Source organism: Anomaloglossus baeobatrachus, chromosome 2 (assembly GCF_048569485.1).
Source record: "Anomaloglossus baeobatrachus isolate aAnoBae1 chromosome 2, aAnoBae1.hap1, whole genome shotgun sequence".
NCBI lineage: Eukaryota > Metazoa > Chordata > Amphibia > Anura > Aromobatidae > Anomaloglossus > Anomaloglossus baeobatrachus.
This window is the reverse complement of record NC_134354.1, coordinates 1,591,441-1,605,179: the sequence shown is the minus strand read 5'-3', so window position 1 is coordinate 1,605,179 and position 13,739 is coordinate 1,591,441. Positions and strand designations below refer to the sequence as shown.

At 54.2% G+C, this 13,739-nt stretch overlaps 1 protein-coding gene across 1 annotated transcript in view; it reads left to right on the top strand.

Moving 5' to 3' along the window:
- Window positions 1-13,739, top strand: part of HSF2BP (heat shock transcription factor 2 binding protein) — a 168,049-nt gene that overhangs the window by 73,466 nt on the left and 80,844 nt on the right. Inside the window, exon 3 of the mRNA XM_075334815.1 lies at window positions 1,164-1,246. Within this exon, the coding sequence (XP_075190930.1) occupies window positions 1,164-1,246 (83 nt within the window). The remainder of the gene's footprint in view (window positions 1-1,163; window positions 1,247-13,739) is intronic.

Sequence of the window (13,739 nt, the reverse complement as noted above, 5' to 3'; positions counted from 1 at the left end):
TGTTCCTGGTTTGACCCTGCCTGACGACTACTCTCATCGGACTGCAGCCTTCCACAGGTAGTGATCTCCAGGGCCCTGTGTAATTCCAAATCCCTGTATAGGGGTTAAAGGGTTTCAGGGTTCTGGGGGTCCTGCTTGGTGAGTGGCTTCCCTCTAGTCTGTCCATTACAGCCCGTCTGAGTCTGTTGATCCAGGCAGGCGTTACAGTATGGTTTTCCACAAAAAAACATTAAACTTAAGGGGTCTGTCTGTTTCCTTAGTAGAGGTGTCCTGTTTCTGGTAGTGGTGAGGGGTCTTTTGCCTGTTTCTAAAGTAGGGGTGTCCTGTTTCTGGTAGTGGTGAGGGGTCTTTTGCCTGTTTCTAAAGTAGGGGTGTCCTGTCTCTGGTCGTGGTGAGGGGCTTTCTGCCTATCTCTATAGTAGAGGTGTCCTGTCTCTGGTGGTGGTGAGGAGTCTTCTGTCTGTTTCTATAGTAGAGGTGTCCTGTCTCTGGTGTTGGTGAGGGGCTTTCTGCCTATCTTTATAGTAGAGGTGTCCTGTCTCTGGTGGTGGTGAGGGGTCTTCTGCCTGTTTTTATAGTAGGGGTTTTCTGTTTCTCTGGTGGTGGTGAGGGGTCTTCTGTCTGTTTCTATAGTAGGGGTTTTCTGTTTCTCTGGTGGTGGTGAGGGGTCTTCTGTCTGTTTCTATAGTAGAGGTGTCCTGTCTCTGGTGTTGGTGAGAGGCTTTCTGCCTATCTCTATAGTAGAGGTGTCCTGTCTCTGGTGGTGGTGAGGAGTCTTCTGTCTGTTTCTATAGTAGGGGTTTTCTGTTTCTCTGGTGGTGGTGAGGGGTCTTCTGTCTGTTTCTATAGTAGGGGTTTTCTGTTTCTCTGGTGTTGGTGAGGGGTCTTCTGTCTGTTTCTATAGTAGGGGTTTTCTGTTTCTCTGGTGGTGGTGAGAGGTCTTCTGCCTGTTTCTCTAGTAGAGGTCTAGTAGAGGTCTCCCTGGTGGGGAGGGGTCTTCTGTCTTTTTCTCTTGTAGGGGTGTCCTGACTCTCTGGTGGTGTGGAGCGATCTTCTGTCTGGGGTCTTCTTATCTCCGTCTGTCTCTCACACTGGGTCCTGTATTTTCGGTGCCCCCTTTTCTTGGTTCTGCTCTGATGCTAATTCTGTATTTTCTTTAATAGCTCTAGAGGAGAGAGAACTGGACTGTGAACATATTGCAGCTCGTTTACAGGCGACGCAGACTGAATGTCTAAGAACTAAAGAAGTAAGTACATACTTGAAAAAGACATGGTGTCTGGTGTGGGTGAGTGGCAGGACACGGTATCCAGTGTGGGGTCGCTGAGGGGTGCTGAGTGTCTGGGGGACGGACCCAATGGACCACGCACCGCAACTCCCTGAAGAAACAACCAGCAGAGAACTCCTATACAGGGATTGTGTGGCACCCCAACAGAAGGCCTAAATGCATGGCAGCCAGGGACCTGAGGAGATAGTCTCTTACAGACGGGATTAGACTCTTAAAGTCTGCTGCAGGTGTTCTTGTTAGTAGCAGCATGATGATGGTCACTCGGACTTGGCAGCATGGAGGAGATGGCTCTGATGTGGTAGCACAGAGGTAGTGGCTCTGACGTGGCAGCACGGAGGTAGTAGCTCAGATGTGGCAGCACGGACGTAGTAGTTCGGACGTGGCAGCATGGAGGTGGTGGTAGAGAGTAGGCTCTAGGACGAGACAGAGGTTAGACACAGGAGACTGGTACTAGGACTAAACAGTAATGTACAGGCACTTGAGAACTAGCAACGCACTATAGGCACGTTGCCAAGGCACCTTCTGTCAGGAGAGGTGGACTTAAATACCTTTAAGGTAACAGGTGGCCTCAGGAACAGCTTCCGGGTAATTGGACGCCGGCCCTTTAAGAAAAGGGGGTGTTGCCGCGCATGCACCCTACGGGCACTCACAGAAGCAGTGCGTGTGGTTTGGAAGCAGGAGGAGGCCGCGGCAGACACCAGGGCAGAAGAGGTGTGGATGGGGCCACCAGGCAGGAGAGAGGGAATGCGTCCCCACCGGAGCCTGGGAGCGGGGACGCATATGGGTATCTCACGCTGGGAGCGAGTACGTGTGGGGTACCACACTGGGACCGGGCGCTACAGGCAGGACACGGTGTCTGGTGTGGGGTCAGTGGAAGGACACAGTGTCTGGTGTGGGGTGAGTGGCAGGACATTGTGTCTGGTGTGGGGTGAGTGGCAGGACACGGTGTCCAGTGTGGGGTGAGCGGTGGACATGGTGTCCAGTGTGGGGTGAGTGGCAGGATACGGTGTCCTGTGTGGGGTCAGTGGCAGCACATAGTGTCCGATGTGGGATGAGTGACAGGATGCAGTGTTAGGTGTGCAGTCAGTGGCAGGACATGGTGTTGGGTGTGCGGTTAGTGGCAAGATACGGTGTTGGGTGTGTGGTCCGTGGCAGGACACAGTTTTGGGTGTGTGCTCAGTGGCAGGACGCGGTGTTGGGTGTGTGCTCAGTGGCAGGACACAGTTTTGGGCGTGTGCTCAGTGGCAGGACACAGTGTTGTGTGTGTGCTCCGTGGCAGGACGCGGTGTTGTGTGTGTGCTTAGTGGTCGGATGCGGTGTTTGGTGTGTGCTCAGTGGCAGGACACGGTGTTGGGTGTGCTCAGTGGCAAGATACCGTGTTGGGTGTGTGCTCCGTGGCAGGACACGGTGTTGGGTGTGTGCTCCGTGGCAGGACACAGTGTTGGGTGTGTGCTCCGTGGCAGGACACAGTGTTGTGTGTGTGCTCAGTGGTCGGATGCGGTGTTTGGTGTGTGTTCAGTGGCAGGACACGGTGTTGGGTGTGCTCAGTGGTAGGATGCAGTGTTGGGTGTGCTCAGTGGCAGGATGCAGTGTTGGGTGTGTGCTCAGTGGTAGGATGCGGTGTTGGGTGTGCTCAGTGGTAGGATGCGGTGTTTGGTGTGTTCAGTGGTAGGATGCAGTGTTGGGTGTGTGGTCAGTGGCAGGATACGGTGTTGGGTGTGCTCAGTGGTAGGATGCAGTGTTGGGTGTGTGCTCAGTGGCAGGATGCAGTGTTGGGTGTGTGCCCAGTTGTTGGATGCGGTGTTGGGTGTGCTCAGTGGTAGGATGCGGTGTTTGGTGTGTTCAGTGGTAGGATGCAGTGTTGGGTGTGCTCAGTGGTAGGATGCGGTGTTGGGTGTGTGGTCAGTGACAGGATACGGTGTTGGGTGTGATCAGTGGTAGGATGCAGTGTTGGGTGTGCTCAGTGGTAGGATGCGGTGTTTGGTGTGTGCTCAGTGGCAGGATGCAGTGTTGGGTGTGTGCTCAGTGGTAGGATGCAGTGTTGGGTGTGCTCAGTGGTAAGATGCGGTGTTGGGTGTGTGGTCAGTGGCAGGATACGGTGTTGGGTGTGCTCAGTGGTAGGATGCAGTGTTGGGTGTGCTCAGTGGTAGGATGCGGTGTTTGGTGTGTGCTCAGTGGCAGGATGCAGTGTTGGGTGTGTGCTCAGTGGTAGGATGCAGTGTTGGGTGTGCTCAGTGGTAGGATGCAGTGTTGGGTGTGTGGTCAGTGGCAGGATGCAGTGTTGGGTGTGTGGTCAGTGGTAGGATGCAGTGTTGGGTGTGTGGTCAGTGGTAGGATGCAGTGTTGGGTGTGTGCTCAGTGGCAGGACACGGTGTTGGGTGTGTGCTCAGTGGTAGGATGCGGTGTTTGGTGTGTGCTCAGTGGTAGGATGCAGTGTTGGGTGTGTGGTCAGTGGTAGGATGCAGTGTTGGGTGTGTGGTCAGTGGTAGGATGCAGTGGTTTGATGTGTGCTCAGTGACAGGATGCAGTGTTGGGTGTGGTCAGTGGCAGGATGCAGTGTTGGGTGTGCTCAGTGGTAGGATGCAGTGTTGGGTGTGTGCTCAGTGGCAGGATGCAGTGTTGGGTGTGGTCAGTGGCAGGATGCAGTGTTGGGTGTGCTCAGTGGTAGGATGCGGTGTTGGGTGTGTACTCAGTGGTAGGATGCAGTGTTGGGTGTGTGCTCAGTGGTAGGATGCAGTGTTGGGTGTGTGGTCAGTGGCAAGATGCAGTGTTGGGTGTGCTCAGTGGTAGGATGCAGTGTTGGGTGTGGTCAGTGGCAGGATGCAGTGTTGGGTGTGGTCAGTGGAAGGATGCAGTGTTGGGTGTGTGCTCAGTGGTAGGATGCAGTGTTGGGTGTGTGCTCAGTGGTAGGATGCAGTGTTTGGTGTATGGTCAGTGGTAGGATGCAGTGTTTGATGTGTGCTCAGTGGCAGGATGCAGTGTTGGGTGTGGTCAGTGGCAGGATGCAGTGTTGGGTGTGGTCAGTGGCAGGATGCAGTGTTGGGTGTGGTCAGTGGCAGGATGCAGTGTTGGGTGTGGTCAGTGGTAGGATGCAGTGTTGGGTGTGGTCAGTGGTAGGATGCAGTGTTGGGTGTGTGCTCAGTGGTAGGATGCAGTGTTGGGTGTGTGCTCAGTGGTAGGATGCAGTGTTGGGTGTGTGGTCAGTGGCAAGATGCAGTGTTGGGTGTGCTCAGTGGTAGGATGCAGTGTTGGGTGTGGTCAGTGGCAGGATGCAGTGTTGGGTGTGGTCAGTGGAAGGATGCAGTGTTGGGTGTGTGCTCAGTGGCAGGATGCAGTGTTGGGTGTGCTCAGTGGCAGGATACGGTGTTGGGTGTGCTCAGTGGCAGGATACGGTGTTGGGTGTGGTCAGTGGAAGGATGCAGTGTTGGGTGTGTGCTCAGTGGTAGGATGCAGTGTTGGGTGTGGTCAGTGGCAGGATGCAGTGTTGGGTGTGGTCAGTGGAAGGATGCAGTGTTGGGTGTGTGCTCAGTGGTAGGATGCAGTGTTGGGTGTGGTCAGTGGCAGGATGCAGTGTTGGGTGTGGTCAGTGGAAGGATGCAGTGTTGGGTGTGTGCTCAGTGGCAGGATGCAGTGTTGGGTGTGCTCAGTGGCAGGACACGGTGTTAGGTGTGCTCAGTGGCAGGATACGGTGTTGGGTGTGTTCAGTGGCAGTGTCACGATTCCTCTGTGCAGAGCATCTTGCACATTAGGAGATGCTCTGCTGTGTTTCTCTGAGCACTGAGCTGGCAGGCTGATTGACAGCACACCATTGCATGCTGGGAGGTGCTGATTACTCGGGTGTTCCTTCCTCCTGGTAATTGCTCTGCCTCTTTACTGAGCATGCTCTCCCAGAACCTTGCCAGTCATACAGTCTGGTTCAGTTGTTGTGCTGTTGGCCTTTGTTCCTGCTAATGTTCTGATCTATTGTTTCTTGACCCCGGACAGTTGTTTTGACTCCTCTCTGTCCGCTCCCTGTTCCTGTCGTGATCTCCTGGCTTAGATCTCGGACTGTTACCTCACCACGTCTCAGTTTACTCCCTGAATGTAATACTTGCTCTCCTGGAATTCTGACCCCTGGATTGTGACCTGACTACGCCTCTGTGTACTCCCTGAATCCATACGTGTCATCCTGTTACCAGACCCCGGCTTTCCTGACTACGTTTCTGTTTGTACAACCCATACTGCATTACATTGCGACTGGCCAGACTTTTTTTTTTTTTCGCCACCCATGGATCCAGTGCACACCTTCTGTGATCAGCGGGCGATCCTGACTCAGTTGGTTCAGGATCTAGCCATGGAGCATCAGAAGTTGGAATCTTCCCAGACAGGGCCAGTTTTCTAATACTATAGTTACTTCTCAGAACTCCTCACGACCGGCTGTACTCATGACTCCAGGACCGGCTGTACTCATGACTCCAGGACCGGCTGTACTCATGACTCCAGGACCGGCTGTACTCATGACTCCAGGACCGGCTGTACTCATGACTCCAGGACCGGCTGTACTCATGACTCCAGGACCGGCTGTACTCATGACTCCAGGACCGGCTGTACTCATGACTCCAGGACCGGCTGTACTCATGACTCCAGGACCGGCTGTACTCATGACTCCAGGACCGGCTGTACTCATGACTCCAGGACCGGCTGTACTCATGACTCCAGGACCGGCTGTACTCATGACTCCAGGACCGGCTGTACTCATGACTCCAGGACCGGCTGTACTCATGACTCCAGGACTGGCTGTACTCATGACTCCAGGATCGGCTGTACTCATGACTCCAGGACCGGCTGTACTCATGACTCCAGGACCGGCTGTACTCATGACTCCAGGACCGGCTGTACTCATGACTCCAGGACCGGCTGTACTCATGACTCCAGGACCGGCTGTACTCATGACTCCAGGACCGGCTGTACTCATGACTCCAGGACCGGCTGTACTCATGACTCCAGGACTGGCTGTACTCATGACTCCAGGATCGGCTGTACTCATGACTCCAGGACCGGCTGTACTCATGACTCCAGGACCGGCTGTACTCACGACTCCAGGACCGGCTGTACTCATGACTCCAGGACCGGCTGTACTCATGACTCCAGGACCGGCTGTACTCATGACTCCAGGACCGGCTGTACTCATGACTCCAGGACCGGCTGACGAGGAACTGAGCTCTCCTGAACCCGTGTTGGTGCTCCCTGCTACGTTTTCGTGGAGATATTTTTTCTTTGGGTGATTATCGAGGAGGTCATCCAGACTTCCAGGAACCTCTTAACTCCTCAGATATTGAATAACTCCTCTTATTGAATGTGGAATTACTTTTTTTTTTTTTTTTTTTAAATTGTTTATTAAGTAACAGAGATCAGCCTGGTACAAATAAGGACATGTACAATGCTTACATGTGAGACTGTGAAGGGTTCTGTACGGAGATGCTCATATTCCAGGTACCTGGGGGGCATCTGCACCTTAACAAGACACAGAGAACAAAAGAAGAAAGCATAACAAAAGTGTGATGGTGTGTTATTGTGGGTTATGTACCATTTTGTGTGGGGTTATGTTTTGGGCATGGTGGTCTCACTATTCGATATATTGTTTGTCAGATTATATCCCCTTGAAGTGCTCCTATCCCTAGGTCTGGGGGAGGGAGCGTGGGATCCACCTAAACTCTCTGTTTACTTGGGGGATTAGTCATTCTGGGTGACACTTACAAGAGTGAAGAAGCAAGATTGGACCTCTGAGGGAGACGCTGAGGCTACGGCCAGCACCCCAGAGAGACTGTGAGAAACCCCAATTTCCCTGGAGAAGGACTGCTGGAGGATTGTGACTGAACTCCAGGACATTTATGCTATTTCTGCACTATTTTTACCCTCCGTTTGGTGGATTATTTGATGGACATTCTGGATTGTATGGAATAAATATTCTTTGGATGGTTCAATCATCTTTTGCTCTGTTGATTGTGTGATATGAGAAAAGGACCCCGTCACAAAAAGTATCACAGTGATCGTTTCTGCCATATGCGCCAACCAAGGAGCATTTAACGCTAATACCAGACCGTAATATATTTACTGCAATATAAGAGCGAACGGGCATTTCAGACAATTATTACTCTTAAGCGGGTAACGTCAAATTCCACATCTCCCAGACTTTATATTTCTCAGGGTAATCTCTATTTTGATACATTGTCCGTTCTTAGGGGAGCACTGCATTTACTAGCTCCACCCATGCACGTACCATTGGGGGGGAACTGCCCATCCATCACAGGGCAATGAGTTTCCTGGCCATAAATAGGGACTCCCGGAGAAAGATTTTGTGGTGATGAGACCAGGTTCCCTCGTCCAAGACTCCAAACAGGCAGAGTAATGGATCAAGAGGTATAGGGAAGGAGGACAGTAGCGATACCACCTCACGCCAAAAGTCAACGATTACTGGGCAGCCCCAGATCATATGGACGAAATCTGCGTCCTCCCCATAACACTGCGGACACTGTGACGTCTCTCGGCATCACATCTTAAACAATCTCAGAGGGGTGAGATATGCCTGGTGTATTATATAGATTTGGATCATTTTGTTGTTAATTGACAGGGAGACCTTAAGTAGCCTATTCCAAGACTTCCTTCGAAGTCATCCTCCTGCATTTTCGGAACCAGCAGATCCAACCTCTCCTTGACTGCCAAAGGTTGGGACTATACCCCACGGACAATAGGTATGTATACAAAGAGGAGATCAACCCTTTCAGGCTTTGGGACCGAAGTATCCCTATCAAAGGAAAAGAGGATATTAGAATGGTCCCAGGAGCCCCCCTCATGTGGTCATGTGATCATCGTTGTAAGCTGCAAGTACCTAAAAAAAAAATGGCATCTAGTGACATTGAACTTGGATTGGATCTGGTCAAAGGATAACAGGACATTCTGCTCATAGATCTCACCGAAATAGAAAACACCGTGCACACTCCAGAATGTGGAAGACGGGTGATCCGATAGCATGGGGAAATACAGTGGACCCTTGGATTATGAGCAGAATTGGTTGCGGGCTGTGCTCTTAAACCAAGTTACTCTTATATCAAAGCAAATTTTCCCATAGGAAATAATTGAAACTCAGACAATTTGTTCCACAGCCCAAGAGTATTTAGTGTATTTATACAAACTTATTACAGTAATACAATATAATGTCCTGTATTCATATAAAATTACAGTACACTAATACAAAGTACTGTAAAGTGCAGTAAAAATCATATGTCGCGGGCGGAGGAGGGGACGCTGCACTCTCCCACTGCTCGGGTCCGGCTGCTGCTGCTACTGCTGCTCGTTGGTGGCTCGAGCGGTGGGCCGGATCCCGGGGACTCGAGCGGCGTTCCTCGCCCGTGAGTGAAAAGGGGAATGGTTTTGGGGATTTATTGTCCGTGACACCACCCACGGTTGTGGAGATATTGGTGACACCACCGCTGCTCTGGACGGGGATCCCGAGAGCGATGACTGGGAGCAGCTTGGATGTTGGTTCTCCCCTCCGTGGGTAGGGGGTTGGTTGTCCTGGGGCCCGGTGAGGGGATGGGAGAACAGGCTGGTTACGAGGCCTGGCGAGGTGCAGGGTCGCAGGGGCAGCGCTGTTCCGCACGGCACGGTAGTACTCACTCAGCCAATCACGAAGACACAATCCTTGGTAAAACACACAGCTGGATGGACGGGGCCCACTGACGGCTGCGGTGGTTTCTGCTCCCGGTAGGTTGATAGTGACTGCCTTTCCCTGCACCTGTGTAGTGTGTACGGTTCCAATGGGTTCCCACCGGTAACCCGCTCCCCAGCTTGGATGGGTCCTGAAGGAGCCCCTTTTGCCCGCAGGCTCTGGGAACTTTAGCCTTGGCGGTGACTGTGTTTCCCTTCACGGTTTGAGCTGTCGCCTTCTATCGGGACTTGACTGCTGGGAAACCCAGGAGGTTCCCTTCGCTAACGGATTTGACAAATTGGACGGCGACTCCTAGCCTTGTCGGGGTCCGTAAGCCCTGCCGGATGGTGCTGGCTTCTCTTTGCTCGCCGGTCCGCTACCGCCGGGCCACCGCCCGTCCACGGTCCTTTCGGTTCGCTCCAATCGGCCTCTCCTGCAGACGGTCACCACCGTCTGCCAACCTTGCTGTACCGTCCGGGCCACACACCCGGACGCCGTCAGACAGTTGCTCTCTTGCCACTTCACTCCTCTCCTCTTCAAAACTGAACTCTAGTCTCACTCCTTTTCCCGCCTCCAGGACTGTGAACTCCTCGGTGGGCGGGGCCAACTGCCTGGCCCACCCCCTGGTGTGGACATCAGCCCCTGGAGGAAGGCAACAAGGATTTTGTGTTTGGCTTTGGTGTGCCTAACCGGGGTGTGGGGTGTGTTGGTGTTCTTCTGTGACGACCTGGCTTGTCCAGGGCGCCACATTCCCCCTTAGTAAAATGCAGACCGTCCACGTCGCTGCCCGTCCATCACCGGTTTTATTTTAACTGCAAAAAGATAACAACAGGTAAAACAAGCATTTTCAATCTCCCCATAATGGGAGGTACATTTCTTAAACGTTACCAACATTTTAATAAATAACGGTTACGGCTTCCGCTCTCTCCCACCCAAGCAACCTGGCCCTGATGCTGCCCCTAAGCAAATGGGCAGCACCCCTTGACCCCAGTCCAGCACCAAGTTGCCCGAGCGGGTTCTGTCCCTTTCAGGGGACCCCTTGTCCTTGGGGACCCCTGAACCCCCCGGAGGATCGCCACCGGTTCTGGTGGTGGCTGGGCCCCAGCCTACTCCACTGCGGGCCCTTCCTCCAATCTGCCTCTCCGGAGGCGGTCACGGTTTTAGCCAACATTTCTATTTACATACCACAAGTTCGTGGTTGCCCTGCTAGTTCTTGGGCTTGTCCGTAGCAGTTTCTACGCATCGGTTTCAAGGGTTCCCAATGGGGACCAGTTGACGGCAACGACCGGTTCAATCAAGTGGCAAATCAGGTGAACTTCCCAGATAATCATCTTTACTTATCATTCAGAAACTTTCTAAGCAACGTTGCTGGTGGTCCCAACGGGGACAACTTTTAGGCGGAGGACCGCCGACTTCACTACTCGTCCGCGGTGTTGGCCTGAGGGGGGAGTTGGGTCGAGGTTTGGGCCTCCTGACTGCCCCTCAGCTTCGCGTTCAGGGCGAACCAACCCCGCTCCCCGCAGTGCCTGGTGTATCGGACCAGATCCCCCGGCATTAGATTGCGGCCCGGATGGTCCTCCGGCAGATGGGTGTGGACGTCCCGTCGGGCGATAAAGATCTCGGCCTCCAGGCCCGGTTCGTAGATAAATCCATAGCCCCGACGGACGTCAAACCTCCTCACTTGCCCTTCATAGAACGAGCCCCGGACACTGAAGGTCGCTTGGCGGAGGTTTTCTTTTTCACGGATTGTGCGGGCCACCAGCTCTGCCTTCCTTTGCTCCCTTTCTGTGATCTACTGGCCCAGTGGGGTCTGTCCTCTGTCCCAGTAGGGGGCTGCTGCAGGCCCCGGCGCACGGGTCGGGCCCCGCGAGACCTCCTTCACACTGCCCAGGACTGGCATTCTGGGGGGAAGGTCCCGCGGTGTCACGGCTTGGGGTGCTGCTCGGCAGCGACAACCCGGCGCGGCCTCAGCCGAGGCTTGGGGGATGGGCATAGGGGTCGTCTCCCTCTGAGCCCCCGTCTCATCCTGCATGAGACGGGCTGCCGGAGCCGGTACGGGGTCAGGCATGGCCGCCGGCACTTCCGGTACAACTTTGCCGACGGGCTCGGGCTTCGGCTTCTTCCACGGCAGCAGTTTCGTACGGTCACGGGCTTCTGCTGCAGACCGGTCCGCCGGGGCGGATTGGCAGGGTACCGCTACCGGTTGTGATGGTAGAGGGCCTAGTGACGGGGCAGCGGCAGCCAACACAGGTAGCCGGGGGAGGTAGCAGGGCGAGCGGGCGTAGACCGGGCCCCTCGGCCGCGATGACCGACCCGCTAGGGGTACAGGGGCGTGGGTCACTTACCCACCTGTCCAGAACTCCCTCCTCCTCGCGTCTCCGTACGGCTTCCACCACCTCCGCCATGTTGGCCTCCCACTCCTCCAAGAGGAGCTGCATCCGGATCTGCAGCCGTAGTTGTAACTGAGCGGTCCGGACCTCCACCTACGCCGCGGTCCCGGGCGCGGGGGCTACGGTTCTGCGGGACGGCTGATACATCGTTGCGGCGGCCTTTTCCAGGAACAACAAGATGGCCGCAGGGTCCTTGGCGTCCCCACTTTTATAGCCGCGGGCTACATGCGGCCAGACGCCATCCGTCCCCCTTAGTCCTTTTTTCCGGCTCCTCCTCTACAGGGGCTGGGTTTAGGCCTTCGCGCCTCCACTGCTCGAGGAGACGCTCGAGCGGGAATTTTTCGCGCCCAAGATCGCGGCTTCTCCAAATTTTCGGCCGGACACCTCCGACGGTCACAAGGCGCACCTCTACCAGACGGCAGAGCCGTAAGATCCTGTTCGTGACGCCAAGTTGTCGCGGGCGGAGGAGGGGACGCTGCGCTCTCCCACTGCTCGGGTCCGGCTGCTGCTGCTACTGCTGCTCGGTGGTGACTCAAGTGGCGTTCCTCGCCCGTGAGTGAAAAGGGGAATGGTTTTGGGGATTTATTGTCCGTGACGCCACCCACGGTTGTGGTGAGGTTGTGACACCAGTGCTGCTCTGGACGGGGATCCTGGGAGCGATGACTGGGAGCAGCTTGGATGTTGGTTCTCCCCTCCGTGGGTAGGGGGTTGGTTGTCCCGGGGCCTGGTGAGGGGATGGGAGGACAGGCGGGTTACGGGGCCTGGCGAGGTGCAGGGTCGCGGGGGCAGCGCTGTGCCGCACGGCACGGTAGTACTCACTCAGCCAATCACTAAGACACAGTCCTTGGTAAAACACATGGCTGGATGGACGGGGCCCACTGACGGCTGCGGTGGTTTCTGCTCCCGGTAGGTTGATGGTGACTGCCTTTCCCTGCACCTGTGTAGTGTCTACGGTTCCAATGGCTTCCCACCGGTAACCCGCTCCCCAGCTTGGATGGAGGCTGAGAGAGCCCCTTTTGCCCGCAGGCTCTGGCCCTGGGAACTTTAGCCTTGGCGGTGACTGTGTTTCCCTTCACGGTTTGAGCTGTCGCCTTCTATCGGGACTTGACTGCTGGGAAACCCAGGAGGTTCCCTTCGCTAACGGATTTCACAAATTGGACGGCGACTCCTAGCCTTGTCGGGGTCCGTAAGCCCTGCCGGATGGTGCTGGCTTCTCTTTGCTCGCCGGTCCGGTACCGCCGGGCAACCGCCCGTCCACGGTCCTTTCGGTTCGCTCCAATCGGCCTCTCCTGCAGACGGTCACCACCGTCTGCCAACCTTGCTGTACCGTCCGGGCCACACACCCGGACGCCGTCAGACAGTTGCTCTCTTGCCACTTCACTCCTCTCCTCTTCAAAACTGAACTCTAAAATCACTCCTTTTCCCGCCTCCAGGACTGTGAACTCCTCGGTGGGCGGGGCCAACTGCCTGGCCCACCACCTGGTGTGGACATCAGCCCCTGGAGGAAGGCAACAAGGATTTTGTGTTTGGCTTTGGTGTGCCTAACCGGGGTGTGGGGTGTGTTGGTGTTGTTCTGTGACGACCTGGCTTGTCCAGGGCGCCACACATATAAAACAAATTAAACTGCACATTAGCTTACAATCGAATTGTTGGTGTGCGGGAGGTGCACTATAGAGAGAAAAAAATGATATATAAATATGACAATCTTTATTCTAGCACAATACACGAAAACAGAACCCAAATCTATTCTCCCCAAAATAAGGGCAGAACTAAGCCAAATGTGGGGTAGGAATACTGCCCAGGCAATTACCGTAGATTACAGTGTAAGACATGTGCTGTAACAGAAAGTACAATACTGTATCCACAAATGCAAATTGATAGAAATGCTATACAATATATATTGTACTGTACAATGGAAGACTGTATACAGTACATATGTACAGAAAGTTACCTCCAGTAGGTTTGTACAGAGCGCGCCAGAGCGGGTCCGAGCACGATGAAAGGACAGAACCGGAAGTGTGCACGGTGAGGATTTGCTCTTATTGCAAATTATTGCTCTTAAACCAAGTTACACATTTTTAGAAAGCTTTGCTTGTCTTGCAAAACGCTCTCAAACCAAGTTACTCTTAAACCAAAGTTCCACTATAAACATTTTGCCATAGGGGCATTACCGTTAAGACATCAGAGAAATGTAGGGCCTTCTTCGCCTGTCTCCACGCCTGTGGCGTCAGCCTATGAAGGGGCAACAACTTCCGCAATCCCGATCCCTAAATCTCAAGAAAACCAAGTAGACAGTTCATCCCCAACACATGAGCCAAATGACTCCCGGGGTTAGGCAGGACAGAGCCGGACATCCAGGACGATATCGCCATTACCT